Raw genomic sequence first — 22,667 nt, forward strand, 5'->3', positions numbered from 1 at the left:
TCTATCCTGAGATGGCATCATCGCTCCACGTGCCGCTATGACACTATTGTGCCGCTATGTCGCGTTGACCTCGATGAAACAGTTTAATGTGAATCGCCTATAATCTCTTTGGTGTTTGTAATAAAGGCTTGCTGGGCTTTTTTCACCCCTTGCTCTATGTACTTTTTTTTCTCATCTTCGCTGATAGCAGACTTACGAGACTTGGATCGAATCTCTTGTCTCATTTTGTTATATTTTCGAGTTCAGAGAGGATTGAACGAAACTCCTCCTCTGAGATCTTGTTGTCAGTGAGTGCCGCGGAAATACGCTCACTTACCGTGTTCAGCTTTGCTTCGGCCAGAACCCTGATCTCGTCGTGTTTCAATGCCTTACGATGCAGTCTGCGGGATGCAAACTTAAGCACCAACCCTAACACCCCTGCCACCCCAGCTGTTATTTCAATGCCTAGCACTACGGGGGTAGCCACGATGGTGGCTAATAACCCAACACCTGCCGCCCCTAGTCCCATGCTGGTTGTCATAAGAGCAGTATCAGTCCCGTCCACGATATTGAAAGCTCTATGGTACTTCTTACATAGTGCTTTACGCATGTCGCGGTCTTGTTCTAGTTGGCGTTTTACATCACATAATTGTCTCAAACGGAACCCGTCTACAGTTTCCAGGGTCTTCGCTACTTCCTCTACGACTGGGTATAGACCCATTCTGTGTGCCTATAATATATCTGATAAAATATTTTTTAATTGGGTATCAGTTAATAGCTGATCAACGTACTTGAAGTTTATAAGGCCTACGTTCTCGGGTAGGTGAATAGAGGAAAGGTCAATAGGTAAAGATGGGGAACTTCTAAATATTCTGGAGCTTATTAAGGGGGGCAGCAACCCCTCACCGGGCACTGAGTCCCGTCGTATAACGATACTACAATGGCGGTCTCTATAGGCATCAGCATTTGGGATTATTTGCACCCCAGATAAAAGGTACCATGCGGACCTATGGACGGTTTTTAAAAAGAGTATTATGATTAATGTGGAGCCTGGAGGCATAAACCTAGAAAATGGTAGGCCAGAGTATATCTTAAATGATAACCGTGCATTCCCCGTTGTATCTAACATGTAATGCGGGTGATTTGGGGGTTGGGAAATTCTCATATTTTGAGGGCCGTCGGATTGAAACCCCCGAGCAAGATACCGCTGTTCTTAATTTCAGCGATATCCCTAGTGATAGGTCCACCATTACGAAAAGAGACGTAAGGTGTGGTGAGGGTTATGCCGAGCAACCATTTGGGTTCTAGAAAGTGGTCGTGCAGGCGCCAATCGGCTATTTCCAACCGCCTATACACGTTGTCTTTCAAGCGTAGGACGTACGAGGTGTCTTCCTTGCCAGGCTGATCGAATCCCTCCGTGTCTTCTAGACCCCGAGTGTGATTTTGGGTAGATGATCGGCCATTGCCGCCCGCCTATACACGTTGTCTTTCAAGTGTAGGACGTATGAGCCTTCCTTACCAGGCTGATCGAAGCCCTCCGTGTCCCCTAGGTCGTTAAGCGTAGTGTTGGGACGATGACTGGTCATTGCTATAATACTATTACGATATAGTTTCCAACTGGTTTTCTGATAATAGTTCAGGGGTGAACTTCACCCCCATGAAGTGTATGTTGTCAGGTAGGAAGATCTTGGTTAGTGATATCGTGTTTTCCACGATCACGGTGACACCCTGCAGACTGGTTTGGAGCCGACACCCACCCGCCCGTAAACTGTGCAAACGTGATACTGGTGTCGTTTCGCCCACCGAGTTTGATCCCCTTCACGATCTCGACATCACCCGCGATGGTTCCCCTAGGTAGACTTTGATGATCAGTGTTGAGTTCGCCGTTAGACTCTCAGGATGTTGACCACCTTCGAATTCAGACACCAACTGCAATGTCACGTTTTGCATTCGGTTTACTCGATAGCATGTGGGCTGCCATACTGGCGACTGGGCTGATGACTACGCTACGTCTCTGAGTCGGGACGTAAGCCACGAGCAGGGTTCCGTTGTTCACGACTTTGTTTAGGTGGTTGTCTTTGTTATCCGTGAACACGTAGGGGGAGCCGAGCCTAATATTGAGAAACCAGTCGTCTTCTCTTATCGGGTAACAACACCCACTTGTCATCTTCGGTGAAGACGAGCGTATATGGCTTGTTTCGGGCGACGGTAGTGCTCTCAACATCGTCTAAGTCGAACAGTTTGCCCCCGAACGATGGGTATATTATCCATTTATCATCCCCGGTGTTGACTAGGGTGTACCGAGTGTTGACTGTCGCTCTTGTGGTATCTACTATATCACCTAGGGCTCCACCAGAGGGGACTTCAACGCGTTTGTAAATGTTGTTTTTCAGTTGCAAGGCGTACAATTTACCATCTACTCCGGGAGCGTCGAATCCGCGTGTGTCCCGAGGTCGGAGATCCCCACATTGACGCATTTTTCACCCGGGCCCTTGTCGCTGGTCATTTTATGTGAAGCGTTAAGCTGAGGTATCCTATATTCACGGGATTATGATTTATATCTAACACCGATATTATCAGCTCAGGTATGTTGCCCTGAGTCAACCTCTTATACTGCCGCGGTGAAAACGACTCGGTTCTACCGTCGTTGTATTTCTCCGTTTTCACCGGCACGGCTCTCAGTATAGTGGAAGGGTGACCCCCTTGAATGTTGTACGTTGTGCTCACTTGGCTGAGATGAATGTACAGCTCTCGGTACGGTACTAGGTCGGGTAACTTCGTGCCTGTGACGGTTGTTGTTGGTTTTATCTCGTCAGGCGACATACCGAGTGTCCTCGCCAATGGTCGGCCGAGCCTCAAGGAGTTTCTTCCGTTGTTGATTAACACCACTGTGCCGTTTGAGTCGTTCATCTTGAGTTCGGCTCCCAGGGGTTTGAAGACCTCACCGCTTAGAGAGCACACGCTGTAGTAGCCGTCAGTTATCTGGCTGCGAGCTCCACTAACGAACAGCTTATTGTTGCTGGAGTTGATGTTAGTCCATTGCGGTAGGTAGGTGATATCGCAGAGTCGCGACTTCGAGTTGACCCGACGTATTATCGATCGCGTCGCGTCAGCTGAGCGGCCTCACCGCTCGTTATTCCTGGAAGTGTTATGTACATGTTAGAGTATATATGCTCATTATATAATAGTTTTAAAATGTACTCCCAAGGAGTGTCTTACTCCCCTGGAGTGTTTTACCCTAAACTGGACGTAGATTTCTCACCCATGAAGATCGCGGTTGCTGATGGGATGTATTTCGACTCCCAGCTTTTAGATGTGTTCAGCCTGTATAAGCTTTCGGTGACTAACACCAAGGCAGTCCACGCTTGGTTCAACAACCCGATGCAGTTCTGGCAGAATCAACTCAACTTCGCCGTGTGGTGCGCTACAGCGGGGGTGTGGTGTGGCATTGACCGACACTTTCGGCGTGGACCGCTGGAGTCAGTCTGTGTTCATGTTTCACGTGTACTACCAGGTCAGACGTATCCTCAAAGAGATCAGCGCCCCGCTCCCACAGGACAAGGCGTGGAACGCAGTAAACAACCAGTTCGATAGACGGGCCTACGAACGTATTTGCAACGAATTCGAACTAAACCCGAAGACGGATTGGCGTTTGCCGGGCCCGAACCACGGGTTGGGTATCCCCATCGTTCACAACATGCCGCTCGTGGAAGCCAGCGAGAAGTTGAGAGAATGGGGATACAAGTCGTATCATCACCTCACAACCAACGAGTGGGATGACCGTTACATGGCTTTCGACAACAGCAAGGATTACCGAGTCTGGAGGTTCGAGCAGGGGGCAGCGGATGACTGGAAAAAGTTCATGCTGGACACGTCGAAAGGGTTCACTCGTGCCGGGGTAATCAGGTTAAACGACTCGATTCGAAACGTACGTGTGGGCGCTGTTGGGTGCGCAGACGCAAACGCGTTCCAACATCCTCGGTAAGGGGACTGCTTACGACGCTCAGAAACAGTTCGTTGTCAACGTTGAGGATGCTATCAATGCTCCAGTTGATCTCCCGAGTGCCATCAAACGCTACCAAAACGTGTTGGAATACGCCAGGTCGAAAGTCGACTACGTCTTCGACGGGGGGCTGTACATGGCTCCGAGTGATATGCAACTGAGAGTAAAAAAAGTGGTGGGCTACAACAACGAAATAGTCATAGCCACGGCGGACCAAAAGTTGGGAGTCAATTTTGATGTCAACGTCCCCCACGTCCCACCACCCACGACCGGTGAAACGGGTATAGTGGTGCCACCCCCAGAGCCTAGGGTTCAACCAACACCCCCTGTGGGGTCACCCCCACAGCCTGCACAGCAGCACATCGACCGTAAAACAGCCCTGGTGGTTGGTGGGGTAGCTTTGGGGCTTATTTGGTTAAAAATTCCTTAGCCGCTACGTACACCAAACCCGCCACGGCGACAATGGCTGCCCACAGGTTTTGACTGAGCCACGTAGCAGTTTTAGCCAGAGCGCTCAGCAGCCACGAGACGATGCTACCCAGGATGCCGGGCAGGGCTTCGGCGGCCTTACCAGCGAGTTTAGCCAGGGCCTCCCCGATTTTTTTTATCCAGGCTTTGACGCCCCCGCCACCAGTGGGGGTACGCCCACTTGGTGTGCCACTACCGCCAGCAGGCGCCCTGTCAATGACACGACCAGGGTTGATATGATGAAGCCCAATGCAGTCAGAATGCTGGCGATGGTGATCCCTTGCTCCCGGAACAGGATCCGAATCCTGTCAGCTAACGTGGTGTCTTGGTAGAGGACTCGATCAACGGTTTCCCGCACACGGCTGACCTGGGATCGAAGCTGGTCTCGGAAGGAGGATGCCGTTTCCAGCCGGGTCTTCCTTTCCTCTTCCAAATTACGTATTCGTTCCTCGATGGTGGCTTTCAGAGACTCGTCCTCCGTTTCACCGAGTTTGACCTTTTCATGGGCGATGTGGTCGTCTATCGCGTCCAGTTTGGCTGTGTTGTTCACGAGATGTCCGCGAATGGTTTGCATGGCCTTGTCCAGCCCCCGCAGTTCCCGAAAGGTAAATTCGAACCCGGGTAAGGGTTTGTTATGGTAGGTGGCCAACAGCTTTTCAATGTTATCTGTCATGTCTTGATCCGATGTGGCGCCCCTGACGTCTTGCAGATCTTGAAGGGGAAGGGCTTTAGGCCGTGCGCCCCGTAATCTATGAAGCCTAGTTCATCGCGGATAAAGTCACCCCCATGGCGACTGCCGAGTGTTGATAAGGCAAGCGGTTCTCTCGTGCGCTTATTCATGAGATCGATCTCCGGGCGACCCCTCAGTCGCAGCGTGCCATTGCTATCGACAAAAAACTTGGAATAGTCTCGCCCCCACGGCTCTACGTAATTTTTATCCCCTTTTAAACCATCGTAAAACCCGTTGACGGCCTGCTTCACGAGTTCGTTGCCTTGCGTGAATGTGGTCTCATCCTCGAATGCCTGGGCACTATCATCCCACATATCATCCATAGGTATGTATTCAGCCATTATTTAGTATTAAAACTTATATATTTCATTTATATAACAATGTATGGTAGAAAACTAGATCCTTTCAGAAGATCAAGAGAGCCTCTAGGCGTCAGAGCCGTGCGCCAGTCGGTGACCATCACCAACAATCCCAGCAAGATAGACCAAAACCAAACGCTGCTGGTTAGATTCCCAAACCTTGGCGAGAATGACCTCATTGTACCAGGCACGGTTCGACTGGCGTTCAACCTCACGTTGGCCTCCACCAACGACAAACGCGAGCTAGTGCGGAACGTAGGTCGAGCCATCATCAAGAAAACCACCATCAAGATCAGCGGTAACGAGGTGCTGAGCATCGATGACAGCGACGTGTTTCACTGCTACGGGGACCTATGGAAAACTGAGGGAGAACGCGTCAATGACGTGTACCAAGGTATCAGCAAATCGACCCGGTTGCGCATAGGGTATGGCTTCACGCAAGACCAGTTAGACAAGATCACGGACGGTGAAAAGGCCATCGCCCAAGCGTACGGGAACAGGTTCTGCGTGCCGCTCGACTTCGAGTTGCTCACGGAACACGCGCCGTTTTACCAGGCCGCGCTTGGGGATAGGCTGGAATACGAGCTTACGTTTAACGACTACAGCAAAGTAGTGCGTACGCCGAGCGGTGATGAGGCCAGTTACACCATAGACAACATCTCTCTGGAGTTCGACATGGTCACTAGCCCAGAGCTGGCCAGGCAGGTTCGAAGCCAGTACTCGGGGAAGGTGGCCATCCTGTACGATCGCATACTGAGGCATAGATCAGTCGTGCGAGATAAGAGCGACACTGTGTGGAATATCAACCTGAACGTGCCGGCGCGATTGATGAAAGGCATCCTGGTCGTCCCCGTGGAGGATTACGAGCCGTTCCGGAGGGACAGCGAGAAGTTTTTCAACCCCGAGATTGAAAAAGTGGAAGTGACCATCGAGGGCGTGCCCAACCAGCTGTTCAGTCATGGTATGAGGGCATACCAGCAGTGGGATGAGATAAATAAGCTACCGGCCATCAAACAACACCCATACATAACCAAAGACCTGGGCCTATCCTCCGTGAAGATCGGCGAGTACCTGACCACCAAGTACGCGCTGTGGTTGGACATGCGATCCACGGATGACGATAAACTGCACGGTAGCGGTCGCCGCATCGACAACGGCAGCGAGGGGGATAACAATCCAGATTACCAAGAAGGCTCAACCCGCGGGCAAGTTGAAATTATATCTGTACGTGATTATGGACGCGCAACTTAATATAGACAATGGGAGATTCGTGCAAGCCATCTACTGATGGCGGCAAGCCATCTAGTAGGCAGTTGCCTACTGATTTGCCCCGCGACCCACACTGCGCCATAGTGTGTGGGCAGACTGGTTGTGGGAAGACCGTTTTCGTGTTGGATATGTTGGAGGGTTACTACAGGGATGTGTTCGACAACATCGTTATCATGTGCCCTACTCTGAGCATGAATAAAACGTACACGGAAAGACCTTGGGTGATGACGGACCCGGACGTACACAAAGTCGACCCGGGAACACGTCTGCAGGACTGGTTGAAAGCTCTTCACGAGAAATTTAAAGGGGAGTCGACGCTGTTCATACTGGATGACTGCAGCGCTAATCGCGAGATAACAAAAAAGAGAGACATGCTATCGTACCTGGCCTTCTCCGGCCGGCACGCAAATCACAGCGTCTGGGTGCTAACGCAGAAGTTCAACTCGGTGTTGAAAGACCTCAGGGAGCAGACGCGATGGGTGGCCTTATTTCACTGCAAGGACAGGGATTCGTTCGAGGAGTGTTTGAGAGAGAACGATGTGATGAGCAAACATGATAGGGAACGTGTGAAGAAACAGCTCGCTGAAACTAAACATGCTAAGCTCGTGCTCAAGACCGACCAACCAGTAGCCTATAGGGTGTTTTAGCTAAGCAATGCTAAGTAAAGCTAAGCAATGCTAAGTAAAGCTAAGCAATGCTAAGCAAAGCTAAGCAAATGCTAAGTAAAACTTAGCTTTAGCATTAGTAGCTATGGTATTTGAAGTGTTCGTCGTGTGCAACTTAACCTTCATTTCTCTGTGTTTTGCTTGCATAGGGTATTATATTGTTAAAACTAAAACTTACTTGTTACATTATAAGATGGAGTGTGAGGAATTGCTAGAGCAACTGTTGGTGCCAGTGGATGATGACAAGCGAGAGAAACTGGTGGCGTTGGCTGTTGGTGGCAAAGCCAAACATTACTTTGGGGAGTACACTCCAGATAAAATTCACAAAATGTCAGCCGAAGAAATCGATAAGCTGTACGCTAGATACGAGTCCCGGCTCGGGGCAGAGATGACAAAGACAATAGGATCGGCTATGACCCAGATATACACTGGTATTGCGTCATACTTCCTTCCCATCCCCCCGGAGCGCCGACTTTACCTGTGGGAAGACCTCGAGAAAGACCCTTTTATCGAACACGCCTTGAGCTCTATCAGCTGCGAGCTGTACCACAAATATGGTATGTTGTTAGCCCCGGTGATGGCGGCGATTATCACGGCAAAGCATTGCCAATTTGAGAGGAAAAATAATAATAATAGTATAGATGGATGCTGCACAGGAGGAACCCCAGACCCCCAGGGAGGAGACCCCTTCAGAGGTGACCCCACAACTGGCGGAAACCCCACCCCAACTGGAGGTGACAGTCACCAGGCAGAAGAATCCTAAGAGAGTAGCTGCCGGTAAAAAACGGTGGTGTAACCAACATAAAATTATCACGGTGACTCACCCGTCTAGACTATTGTTGGTTGTAGGCGTAACTGCTGCCGTGGCTATCTCATGGTTATATACACGACACAGTGAGGGAAACCCTCACAGGGATCCCCCGGAGAAACCCCCACAATTAGAGGTCAACCCACATATCATGTTATAATTTAATATTTTATATCATATACATAATGTCTGAGGGGAAAACGTTCGTCAACGACGCATACCACGCCACAGTGGTCGCCAGTCTAGCCGTAGGATACGCTCGGTTGACCAAAATGGTGCTTAAACAACCGACTATCAAGCTAGATTTCAACCTGCAGGATATGGGTATGCTCATAATGAACCTTGGTATGGCGATGGCCACAAAGGACATCCTAGTAAAACAAGGGATACTACCTGAAAATATTATGAAGTAAATATAGGATGGCTACGATTGCCATGATGGTCGGTGGGGCGTTAGTAAATGCCCTAGCATTTTCCGGGAGTAATTTCCTCTTCTCGAAACTACGAGAGTCACACGCGGCTGAAATACAGGAAGAAAGGAAGCGACATAACCTCGCTATTGAGAAATTACAGGCCGCACAATCCGAGTACGCTAAAAAAAACGCCTCCAGAGGATCGATTACATTAACGAACAACTCAGGCGTGAAAACCATGCCGTTCAAACATTCCACGATGTCGACGACGCAGCGAGAGAATACAACTTACTAACTGGTAAACAGCTGGGACCCCTACATAAGCCCACACTCGCTCAGTACTACACACCATCCAAGGGGCAAATGGACCGTGAACTGGTCTTCATAGCGCTGGGTATAGCAGCGACTGCGTTGGTTGCGAAACAATTAGACTAAGTACTCATATAAGTATACCAAAAGATGAGGCCTGCTCCATACCGATGCGAATACATACTTATGGGGAAGAAAGAAGCCTGTGGTAGGAGATGCAGGACTAAGGGGTACTGTTGTTTCCACATGGGAAGCCCTAACTACTCGTGTTCTGTGTGTGGTATAGGGGTTAAAGGGCACTACTGCCTATGTAAAGCTCACGGGGCGAACGTAGTCAGACATCACCTCATCTACGAGAATAAAAAGGCCTACATAAAAGAACGTAGGCGACTTCTCAAGATAGGCCCCCAATTAGAGACTGTGAACACCTAGGTATAACTATGTTTGTTGAAATTGAGCCCAGGGAAGGTTGCCTGAGAAGCTGGCAGATGGATGTGGGGGAAAGTATAGATATCAGTGTCCTCAAACCCATGATTGTTAGTGAACTATATAAGGGGTGCTCGTTTACAATCATGGTGAAAGTAGGGTTTGATGTGCCATGGGCTGGGCACACTTGGAATTACTTTGATGGGGGGGCGAGTAGATGTGCATGGGGAGATAGATATACTTGTTGACGACTCGTTGCAAGTAATACAAAACACCCTACTATGCTGCGCATGTTCCGGGTGGGTCGAGGGAATAATCGATAAGGTGTATCTAGATTTTTACTAATTTTTTACCTTTACGGTGGCCCAATTAGAGATTGATCTTCTTAGGTGTGTACGCAACTATGACTACTGTTGGTGAACTTAAGCGGATCGCCAGGCAGAGAGGTGTTATCGGTTATTCTCGAATGAGGAAGCCAGCCTTGTTGAGATTACTTAACATACAAGCCCCTCCTACGGTAAAACAATTAAAAGCTCAAGCAAAACAGCTTGGGCTCACGGGTTATTCAAACCTGGGGAGAGCCGGGTTAATTGCATTGTTATCACATGCCCCCGTAGCAAAACCTCCCACTGTAAAACAATTAAAAGCCGAGGTACGTAATTTGGGTTTAGGGGGGATATTCCCGTATGAGGAAACCACAGCTTGTAGAACTATTACGGCAGAATAGAGCTATTGACCTACAGTTCGTGCGCACTGAGCGCGCTGTAGGTAACTATTTGAGAGGCTGGCGCATGCATGTTGATAGGAATATAGACATCACAGATATCAAGCCTCTGATAGCTGATAAAATAAACCAGGAACTAAACGATCTGGGAAGTATCAAGTTTCAGATCACAGTGAAAATGTCACTCGATAAGAACGTGGGGGGAGGGGTCACTGAGTACGTTCAGCCTTACTTCCGAGGTAAACAAGAAATCGTGACCCATATAGAGACCATAGACGCATCAATCGATACTAGTTTTCAGCAGATACGAGAATACCTAGAACGCTACACACACTTGGGGTCCGGGTGGGCTGTAGATAAAATCGATAATGTCTATCTAGACATAGCTAACTACGTGCCGTTCAGAGGCGGGTCATACCTAGACTTGCCCCCCTACTATAGGAAAAAAAAAATGCTATGGTCAACGTCAGGAATAGAGGAGACGATTGCCTGAGGTTAGCTATCAGGTCAGCCTTGTTTCCAGCTGACACTAATTCGAACAGGCCTTCTAGTTATCCCCAAGACGATGGGCTCAACTGGGATGGTATAGATGAACCCACCCCCATATCCCAGATCACTGAAATAGAAAAACAGAATAATATAGCTATAAATGTCTTTGGGCACGAAGGTAACACAACAATAGTACACAGAGTCAGTCCGTTGGGGGGACCCCAACTGTTGGGGGGACAGGGGGGGAACCCCCCCCGCGTTATCAATATATTCATGATCCAGCGAGGTGACAAGTATCACTACGCGTGTATAAAACACTTTAGCAGGCTGTTGTATGACCAATCGGCACACAGAGAAAAGAGCCACTCTGCGAACGGTGCCTACATGGCTTCACACGAGCTGATTTATTAGAATCCCACCGGGAGGATTGCCAAGGTGTGGGGCAGACGGCCATACGAGCCGACATGCCTAAGGAAGGTGACAATATCCTAAAATTCGACAACCACAAGAACCAAATGTCTGTGCCTTATATCATATACGCCGACTTTGAAGCCTTGGTCAAACCAAGAAAACACAGAAAACACAAGAGCATGAAGCCTGTGGGTTTGGATACGTGGTCGTCCGGTGTGATGGGAAAACGAAAGCTCCGGTGTGTACAGGGGTCCCGACCTCGGCTGAAAGGTTTCTTAAGTGTTTGCAGGAGGAAGAAAAAATTATTATGAACGCACTGTATACAGTCGCTCCCATGCGTATGACCAAAGCCGACCGGTTAGCTCACACCTGTAGCACTAATTGTCACGTGTGTGACTCACCACTTAACGGTGATTCGGTGAGAGATCACTGCCACGTAACCGGTAAGTATAGAGGCGCCGCTCACAACGCGTGTAACCTCAAGCTTAGAATCAACCCCAAGACAATAAACATCCCCGTGGTCTTTCACAACTTGAGAGGGTACGACTCTCATTTAATCATGCAGGCCATCGCGAAAATCGACGGTAATCTGACGTGCATCCCCAACAACATGGAGAGATACATCTCCTTCAGCTTAAACGGCCTGAGGTTCATCGACTCGGTTCAGTTCCTCCTGTCGTCACTCGACAGTCTGGTCAAGGCCAACAATACCTTCCCTATTACCGATCGATACACAGACGCCGAGACTAGACCCCTGCTGATGAGGATGGGTGTGTACCCCTACGAGTACATGGATGGTTGGGCCAAGTTCGTCGAGACCAGACTACCCCCCATCAGAGAATTTTACAGCAATCTGACAGACTCGGCAATATCCCAAGACGATTACTCCCACGCTATTAATGTATGGAATAAACTGGGTTGTAAGAATCTGGGTGACTATCACGACCTGTACTTGAGGACAGATGTACTGCTGTTAGCCGACGTATTTGAGACGTTTAGGCGGACATGTTTCAAGCAGTATAAACTCGACCCCGCATGGTATTACACCAGCCCAGGTCTGTCGTGGGATGCCTTGCTGAAAAAGACTGGAGTTAAGTTAGAATTACTCACAGATTATGACATGCACCTATTCATTGAGAAAGGCTTGCGAGGCGGGATCTCCATGGCAACCAAACGATACGCGAAAGCAAATAATCAATACGTGAAGGGCTACGACCCGAGCAAGCCAACCAATCATATTCTCTACCTCGATGCCAACAACCTGTACGGTTGGGCCATGAGCCAGTATCTACCCACAGGGGGATTCGAATGGGCGTCACCCATTGATGTTATGAGCATCGCGGACGATTCGAACAAAGGTTATATCCTCGAGGTTGACTTAGAGTACCCCAAGGCATTACACACATCACACAACAGCTACCCCCTGGCCCCCGAACGTATGAGGGTTAACCCAGACTGGATGTCTGAGTACCAACATAACTTGTTAGGTGGGCGGGTGGCAGACGTTGAAAAACTCGTGCCCAACTTAATGAATAAGACCAAGTACATAGTTCACTATCGCAACCTACAGCTGTACCTGTCGTTGGGTATGAGGCTGACCAAAATACACAGGGTGCTCATGTTCAACCAGAGCCCATGGATGGAGCCCTACATCAGAATGAACACAGACCTCCGAAAGCTTGCCACCAGTGACTTTGAGAAAAATCTTTATAAGCTCATGAACAACTCGGTGTTTGGTAAGACTATGGAGAACCTTAGGAAACGCGTGACCGTGAAGCTGGTTCGGTCGAATGAGGAAGACAAGCTCAGGAGACTGATAGCCAGCCCGGCATTCAACCGTAGCAAAATATTCACCGATGACCTGGTTGCCCTACACATGAAGAAAAGCCACATCAAATTCAACCGGCCTGTTTACGTGGGGATGAGCATCCTCGATTTATCCAAACACCTGATGTACGACTTTTACTACAACGAGCTGAAGAAACAGTACAACGACAGGCGTGAAGTGCTGTACACTGACACGGATTCCCTGCTGATGGAGATTCGAACCGAGGACGTGTACGAGGACATGAAAAAACACCTCGATTTGTACGACACCAGCGACTACCCCAAGGACCATGCCATACACAGCACAGTAAATAAAAAGGTCCTAGGTAAGATGAAGGACGAGTGTGCTGGCACGCCCATAGCCGAGTACATAGGTTTGAGACCTAAGATGTACTCCATCCTGAAGGCCGACAATGGTGAGATCCGGAAGGCTAAGGGTGTTAAGAAGTACGTGGTTAAACAACACATCAAACACGCCAGATTCAAGGAAGCCCTGTTCAAGACCCGTACCTTTAGACATAAAATGAACACACCTAGAAGTGATGGCCATAGGATATACGGACTGACTATAAACAAGACGTCCCTGTCGCCGATGGACACTAAACGTTGGATAGCTATTGATGGGATAAACACGTACGCGTACGGGCATGAGAAAATTGAACCAAGAACATAGATATATATAAACAGGATACCCTGTCTAGGTGACATGTCACGGAACCAGAGAAAGTTTGAGGCTATTTACTATAGCCCGCGTGGGTACTGGAAAGGAGCTAGCGCTGTACATAAGCTGGCTAAAATGGCGCGAGTACCCCCGGAGGAGGCCAAAGCGTGGCTTGAAAAACAAGCCCTGTGGCAGATCTATTTACCGGCACCACGCTACGTGCCTAGAAGGAAATTCGGCATTAACATACCCAATAGCGTTCACCAGGCTGACCTCCTATTCCTACCCCACGACAAGAGGTACAAGTATGCCTTAACCGTAGTGGACGTAGCCAGTCGCTACAAGGAAGCCGAACCCTTGACAACGAAAGACTCTACCCAGGTAGCCAGAGGATTCGAACGCATATAAAAGCGCAGTCCGCTGACGTGGCCAACAGAGCTGCAAGTTGAACCTGGGCGGGAGTTCATGGGTGTCGTGTCACACTTGTTAGACAAACACGATACAAAGGTCAGGCGTGGCACGGCAGGAGCCCATCGCAGCCAAGCCATAGTTGAGAGATTCAATAGGACTTTGGCTGAGCGCTTATTCGGGCATCAGTATGCGAGGGAAATGGTCAACCCGGGGAAGCGATCAACTGAATGGGTCGCTAGGTTGCCTAAGGTGGTGTCGGCAATCAACCACGAAACCACCCGTCTCACCGGCAAGAAACCGGCAGACGCTGTCAAACTAAAATCAATAGTGGCAGAGTCGGCTGCTCCATTGCGTGGAAAGAGAAACAGATACCAGTGAGGTATCTATACCAGCCGGGGAACACGAGGGTGATAGCCGTAAGCGAGCCACCGATCCTATATGGTCAGTCAAAACTTACAACATAGATAAAGAGGACCTGAAAGCCGACGAGCCGAACTTGTACTACTTGAGAGATTGGCCAGGGAGAGGGCTCGCTAGACAGGAATTATTGATCGTGCCATACGGCACAGTGTTACCTCCAGTCAAGACGGCATAGCGCGCACGTGGAGCGATGATACAATCTCAGGATAGACCCGTTAAACCGACACACTTCAGCCATGTCCCCGGTGCGGGTTGTGAGGTGTACATGTGGAGTTCGTATCCCGCTAGCGTCTCAAACTTTTTTATAGTAGGGGGAATGGGGGGCCTGAACAAAAGCCTTATTTCACAAATAAGGCTTTGCAGAGGCTTTTGTTGGACTTGATCCAAAACCCCCATTGTATATACTACTAGTTATCACCTAGCCTTAGCTTGAATAGATACACAAAATATTCCACATTTCCAATTTCTTGGCTTAGCCAAGCATAACCAAATCCATATTGAAACAGGATGTACCTAAATAGTGTTACCCAGTTATTATAGCCTAAGCTATCTAGTGATCTTAACATTAAATAACATTGATGTTGGAGTCTATTTTGTAGCATATGTATAAGTCTACGCCAGAATTTGATTACGCTTGACATGTACAAATGCTGTAATGGGAGTCTGCCACACTCTCCAAGAACCATTCCATTTAATGTAGTTTTTTTCACCCTTAAGTGTTTACAAAATTTAATTTGCACAGCCTCTATTATTCTGGAGTGACATGTTCCCCAGATTTCAGAGCCATAACAAAGAATAGGCACAACCATTGAATCAAAAATATTAAGTAGATCAGTGCAAAATATGTTACCAATTTTCCTCTAAACGATTTAAAGACATTATAGCTTTAAAGGCCTGAGATGCAAGACATGTCTTGGCTTTACTCCAGACAAGCATGGGCGTGAAAACTAATCCTAAATACCTATAAAAAGAAACCGTTTCAACAGGGGAACCATTTCTCATAATGACCAAGAGTTGGATAAACATTATTATAGGTGTTGGTGAAGTTTGTAATGAAATCATTGTCAGTGTCCTTACTCCATAAAAAGTTAAACCATTTAGTTGTTTCTGTGTTTACTGTGTTAGGTTCATCAGGGATGTTGTATGTATGATAGGATGTGGGATACCTGGTCAGAGCTTTGTTTATGGCTGTTGATGTCAAGTGAACAGTGTCGTAGAAAGTGACAGGACATGTCAAGTGTACCTACTCCAAAATCTGTGATGTGAGGAAAAAGAGAAAATGAGGCAATCATATAGTTAACAACACTGCACCCATTATGAGAAATACATGTAAATTCACCATATTTATCCTTAAACATCATGCCATTAAGGGCGTGAACACCATATGTGCGACACATTTCCACTAACTTAACACCATAATTGTTATAAACTAAATTGTCTTTGGAATTTCTTGGCAAATCAAAATCATCGCTAGGATAATCATCAGAGTCCTGGACAAAGTCTAGGTTATTAGAAGGTATATAATCTATAAAGTATTTGATTCTTGCATTAAGGTCACCACATAATAAGACATGTTTATTTGGGTGATCAGAAGTAATGACGAAAAGATAGTCCTCCAGTGATGATATGCCATCAGTGTCAGTCTGATTGTATATGGGAGAGTTTTCAGGTAATAGATATGTAAACACAAGTACAGTGTCCTGATCCCATCCGAATACAGGTGTTCTCAACAACAGAACACAGTTTTCAAAATATGCATAGGGCTGTTATACAAAATTACTAGTATCATTCACTAGGTAATCACTTATAAAAACAGTAATTAATACAACCGCTGTAGCGACCTCAGCGATGCAGTTTCTTCCTTACCGAGCGAGTCTCTGATTGGATAGCGTCTTCTATTATTCCCACCTCTTTGAACGTGCAACTATATTTTCCAATCAGAGACTCTACTATTCGGTGCGGGTCTGTAGCCTGAAAATTGTTTACTTCCGGGCATTTGTCCTGACTTCGTCCGAGAATGTACGCAAAATTATTGAAAGCTTTAAATGGGAATAAAATCATCAGATTTCTGATACGCAAGGTACTTTACAGAAGTCAACTGAGTATAAATTGTGCAGTTTATTCAACGGTCAAAGCGATGGAAGCGTTTGTCAGAACAAAACCGAGCCGGGCCGCCATTTTGTTTCGATTTACTGACACACCTTTCTTATATCTTATTTATATAAGTCATGCTTATAAATATATCAGAGTCGGGCACCTATGTAAATTACAGTATGGTATCCTGGCAGAAAATCACGAAGGTCATCTACACGTCGCACGAATGACTAACAAAAGCCAATGATATCATAATTAGCACAGAACTGTTTAACAACTGATTCAAATCTTCAATGTTCTAGGTAAGTATTGATAGCCGTTCCCGATTGTTTACTTCGTCTGAGCTGTGGCCTTTATGTCAAGCACTAGAATCCAGAGTTGCCTCCCCAACCGCAGTGTTGCTTCCTGCTTCCGGTGTCAACAGAGAACCACGGGCGTTTGTTGACATTTGATTTGTACGTGTCCGAGATGTACTCACTGGCGATCTGGGGAATCAGAGGGCTTTCCAGCTATCTGAACAATGTCTCGGTTGTCTCTATCATACATAAATATGGCACCATCAACACTAAGCCGATTTTGACCCATCTTTACTGATCTGTCCCCGTCTCTAGCCTGCTGGAACCAGGGCGCAAGTAGACGCCTTTCCTCTCTGAATCGCTTAGTGAAATCTTCTGTAACACGTTGATTTGATGATTTTGGAATGTCCTCTCTTGCAAAGACTGCACTTTTATCGGCGGTTTTCAGAAATTTGACTTTGACCGGTGAGCCTCGTTTCCGTGGGTTCAATCTGTGAGCTCTCACGATCACAATATTGTTAACCTCCTCGCCAAAGCGTGTCGGTCATGAAAGCACAGACTTTTTCCTGCGACCATGTCTCTCCTGTCGTTTCATCCAGACCTTGAAATAATAAATTATTTCGTCGACTGCGTGATTCCAAATCGTCTAAGTTGTCGTCTACTGCATTTAAACTAAAGTTTGTTGTGTAAAATGTCATTTCGTATAGTGTGCAGCTGGTCGTGGACCGCATGGATATTGGACGCCATGTTGTCAACTTTTGACGATAGTGAATCAAACTTTCACCCCAAGTCCCGGATATCACTTTTAATGTCATTCATTGCCCTCAATACTTCATTTGTGGCCCTGGAGCCCGCCTCTAAACCGAGAACGCCGTCCGTGTCCACAGTTAGCTGATGTTGTCTCCTGAGGGGTCCGTCGTGTCTTGAGCTTCGGGGTTCGGGGTTGACCTCAACCGAGCCGCATGTTACAAGTAGAAGGCTGAACAGGCAACATCCTCAAACTCATGTAAGTTTTTCTGGGTCGACTTTAATACCATGGATGCTTCATTTAGACTTATCCAGTTGCAAAAATGTCCCTTTTTTCGCCCGGTATTGCGCCAACGATATACCCATTTGTCGGAGAGCCGTGAAAGGTACGTCCTCTCTCTCTCTTCAAGCATGCGCAAAACCTGTTTTAAATAAAATTTAATGATCTGGTTTACTGCCCTTTGACGACAGAAATATTATATCGTTTAAATACACGAATAATCTCATATATTTGTTATTGACGTATACCTATCCCTTTTCATGATATGGCTGAAATATTGCCAATATGACGATAAAATTTAACTGTCACATAATGGTAATGTTCAGCATTGTGTTTTAGGATTTTACCTTTTACCTTTCGTCCCAAGTCGTTTATGAACCTGATGTATAATATCTTTTCGCAGATTAAGGCATTACTCGACATTACCTGTTTAGAGAACGGGCGTTGTGCGTGTGTTTAGAGTTTCACAGTGACATGTAGTATTGAGTGATCTAAAATATCATTTGAGTGATTGAGTGAGTTAATAGTTATCATCGCGTCAACAATATCTCAGCCATAGCGTGATGAGAACAATTAATTATTATATAATTAATCAATAAAACCAGCAATTAAAAGCCTGTTGAGGAAGAACAGGAAAATTATTAGTGTTTCACAGATACTAAAGTAAAAGTAGCGTGTTATCATAACACGATATTATTAAAGAGAACACTACAACATAAAAACAGGCTTTAGATTGTCAACAACTGAAGGTAGATCACCACACTGGAGACCATGGGGACTTGCATGACATTTACTGTATATACACCATCCCTTCAGCTGTAAGCAATTTAGACAACTTGTCATCTTAAAAACACACATATTCTACGATTAAAAATGTGGTAAGCTTAAATTTACTTTGCATATTTTGGGACTTACGTCCCAAAATGTCATTCATGTGAGTGAGTAAATATTTAACATCACATCGGCAATATCTCAGCTATACTAAACCACAAAAGAAATGTCGCACTGATAGGGGTTTCTGAAAGCACACACTTTAATGAACTCTAATTAACAATCAAAACAGAGGACTGAGTTCAAACTTGACAATTATGGTTAACACCACATTGTCGGGAAACACATTTAGAGTTCACACAAACAAAATCATCAAAAATGGTACCATTAAGATACCCCAAAGTGTGGCCTCTATGGGCATCGATGAAATCGTTGCATCGTCTGTACATGGAATAAATTAGCCGGTCGATGAAGATCATACGCACTTGGGTCCATACTCTGCGAAATGCCTGATCGAGTCTAGCCTTGGTTGGGGGTCATTCAGTCTTCTTTGAATCTCGTCCCAAAGATGTTCTACTGGACTTAAATTCAGACTGAGTGCAAGATTTTGTAAGGTTTCGAAGCCATGCTATCTTAGGAAGTCCACTTATGCTCTGGCAGTGTGGGCACGACCGTTGTCTTGCTGGAAGATGTGATTTCTGTTACGTCGAAAATGTTGTACAACGTGGGGTCTTATGATTTAATCAATATAGCGAGCAGCTGTCATGTCATTTCTTCATCCAGGACTAAGAGTTTGGAACACCACGGTATTAACTAACTGGTTCAGACCGATTGCACCCCACACCATGGTGCTTGGACCACCCCACGAGTCTCTTTCAACAATACACTCATTGGAAAACATTTCACCACGCCCTCGCCATACTCTGACTCTGCCATCGACTGTCGAAACACAATATCGGCTTTCATGAGATAAAAGCACAGTTCTCCATTGTCGATAACGCCAATTTCTATGCTGAGTTGCCCATTTTGGTCGGTTTTGGCGGTGATGAGCGGCGAGGACAGGACTACGATATGGTCTGTGACAGTAGAGGTTTCTTCCGCGCAAACGTCACTGTATCGGCACTGACGGTCTGTCCAAATGGTCTACCGTGCTGTTCCTGTCGCTTTGGGGAAGCGATTCTGCAGATGCTTGCGCACAGCCTGCCATATTTGACGTTGTGATGTTACTGAAGGTCGTCCAATGCTGTTAGTGACCTGATACCACCCCAGCTGTCCTAACATGAACATTAAAATAATTGGCTATCCTCCGTGCAGTCTGGACAACTTGGCTACTCTGATTTCTCGTGAGACGTGGTTGTGTGAAAACAAAATTAATTTCAGGTGAGTTTGGGACTCACTTTCATTGGTAGGGTTGTCACGACATGCAAGTGCATTTTCATTTTCACGAATGTCATACGGCACCTTTGACCATGTCTGCCTTTTTCGGTGCGTTTGGTCGATATGCTTTTTCATCAGAAAACACACTGATGTTGGTAGTAACTGTCAATTTTGATTGAAAAACATCTTAAAAAAACGGTACACTCAATAAAAGCACCACCTTGCAAGAACAAAATTTTGCATTTGGTTTGAAAAGCAACGTTTCTTTTGTGGTCCAGTATATATCGTGACGAAAAGAATTTCGACAAAAGAGATGAAAACATTTTGAAGAGTAAAACCTGTCGACGATGGACAGTAAAATACTAGAGTATCAAAGATATGAATATGTAACAAGCATGTTAAACTAAAACATTTTAAGTAAAGAAGACAATACAATATAAAACGCGAGCAATAGATCGCAAACAACTGACAAATGTCATTTGAGTCCCATCTGGAGTGTCTGAGGGTAAAGGTTCAAATACAAAATGGGACTCAACCTGTCAAAGTACCAGAATCTGTGCTTCACTGAGAAAGTGTCCCAAATATAACATACATTACTTTTAACCACTTTCTGAATGAGAGGGATGAGTAGGGTTTTACCACCTTTAAGCAATATTCCAGCAATATCACGGCGGGGGACACCAGAAATGGGCCTCACACATTGTACCCATGTGGGGATTCGAAACCGGACCTTTGGCGGGATGAGCGAATGCTTTAACCACTCTTCCCCACCGATCCACTTTCTGAATGACATTGTGCATATATTCTACATTTCCTTAGATTGACATTCCAACTATGAAACATTGAAAATGCATACCTTTTGGAGTCTGATACTGACACCAAAGCATCCTGTATAATAATTTCAGTTCTTGTAATGTATATAAAATTCTACTACATGTCCAGTCCAAACACCAGCTGGTTGCCATGAATCATCCCTTTACTATGTTCCACCATCACTGATGCCTCATAGATTTCAGTTTTTATCTTCTCATGTCGATACACATAAATTGAATATACAAACAGGACTTTGGTGTGAAATTCTCTTTTCACCATATATGTTTTTCCATCTGCTTCTTCGAAGAGAGAAACAAAGGCATGGAACTTAAAACTGGATTCTTCGGGATTTTACATTCTTACCGACTGGTGTTAACATAGATGTGACCGTTCTGCTGGATAGCTATCTACATCGTATGTTTCTTCCTTCTGTACAGATCTGGACAGAAACATCGGCATGGAGATATTTGTGGGCAGCCAGATGTGCTACAACTGGTCACCAACTGAACATCCTCCTCCTATAGCTGACGTCACCTGCCGCCAGCCATTGACAGGGACCACGGTTACTATACGGATACCGGGTGACAGTAAAGCCCTTAGTTTGTGCGAGGTGCAGATATTTGGTATGTCATAGACTATGTGGGTTCACATATTTGAATAGTTTGTCATGTGGTATAAAATACGCTTTTCAGTATCCATACATTTATGACCCGTAAAGGTCCGGGTTAGAATGAATCTTCAGTAACACATGCTTGTCGTAAGAGGCGACTAACGGGATAGGGTGGTCAGGCTCGCTGGCTTGGTTGACACATGTCATCAGTCCCCAATTGCGCAGATCGATGGGCATGCTGTTGATGACTGGATTGTTTGGTCCAGGCTCGATTATTTACAGACCGCCGCCATATAGCTGGAATTTTGCTGAGTGCAGCGTAAAACTAAACTCACTCAACTCCACACATTTATGCATTCATAAGATTGTTCTTTTTCTTACGTACGAGTGGACACTGCAGGGATTCACTAAACGTGTTGCACCTGTGTATTGTGAGCTTAAATATGATCCTCTGATTCCATGGAATGGAATCTTTCAAGGTGATCGTGGCAATTATTATTATCCCCCGCCGCGCGTTTAGCGCGAAGCGGGGGATATAGTATTAGGCTCTGTCCGTCCGTCCGTCCGTCCGTCCGTCCGTCCGTCCGTCCGTCCATACGTACGAATTGGAATATCTTAAGAACCGTTCTCTAGATTCTTTTCATAATTGGTACCTAGGTTTATCACAGTATAAGAAAAGTCCAAGTCCGGTTTGGTGACCTTGACCTTAATTTCAAGGTCACAAGGGGACTTTAACGTTTTGCCTGCATGTTAAGCTATCTCAAGAACCGTTCACTGCATTGTCTTCTTATTCAATACAAAGCTTTATCTAGGGAAGGCGCATGGCCCAGTCGATTTTGGTGACCTTCTCTTAATTTGCAAGGTCACAGAGACACTTTGAAGATTTGAGCATGTTAACCAGAATTGTCAGCAAGATATTTCAAATACCGTTCACTGGATCTTCTTCAAAGACTTTTAAGACTTCTCTTAAATATTTTTCAAAAAAGCAATTCTTTAGTACTATTTTTGCATATTTCATACATTATGACATTCATGTCAAAGTCAGTCTTGAAAATATGTGTGTGTTTGGACACCTAAAGCAAGACATCAAGAGAGGTTGACTGGTCATGTTTTTGTTGACATTTAACTTAAACTTTCATTACTTTATAAGTTTGATTTGATAATTTGCGGCGGGGGATTATGTCACCTTAGTGACAATGCTTGTGTGTTACTTGTGGTACTTTCCGCACACACATGGTGAGGACAAAATATAACCTTTTGTCACATCAGTAATATGGGCACCCCAAAAACTATGCAGTAAAACTGAT

General features: G+C 46.1%; 1 protein-coding gene across 1 annotated transcript in view; it reads left to right on the forward strand.

Moving 5' to 3' along the window:
- LOC124263303 (multiple epidermal growth factor-like domains protein 6) overlaps positions 1-22,667 on the forward strand; it is a 77,687-nt gene that overhangs the window by 39,649 nt on the left and 15,371 nt on the right. The window contains exon 7 of the mRNA XM_046697889.1: positions 21,188-21,373. Within this exon, the coding sequence (XP_046553845.1) occupies positions 21,188-21,373 (186 nt within the window). The remainder of the gene's footprint in view (positions 1-21,187; positions 21,374-22,667) is intronic.

This window comes from Haliotis rubra, unplaced genomic scaffold, assembly GCF_003918875.1.
Source record: "Haliotis rubra isolate DU_JTF1 unplaced genomic scaffold, ASM391887v1 Scf879, whole genome shotgun sequence".
NCBI lineage: Eukaryota > Metazoa > Mollusca > Gastropoda > Lepetellida > Haliotidae > Haliotis > Haliotis rubra.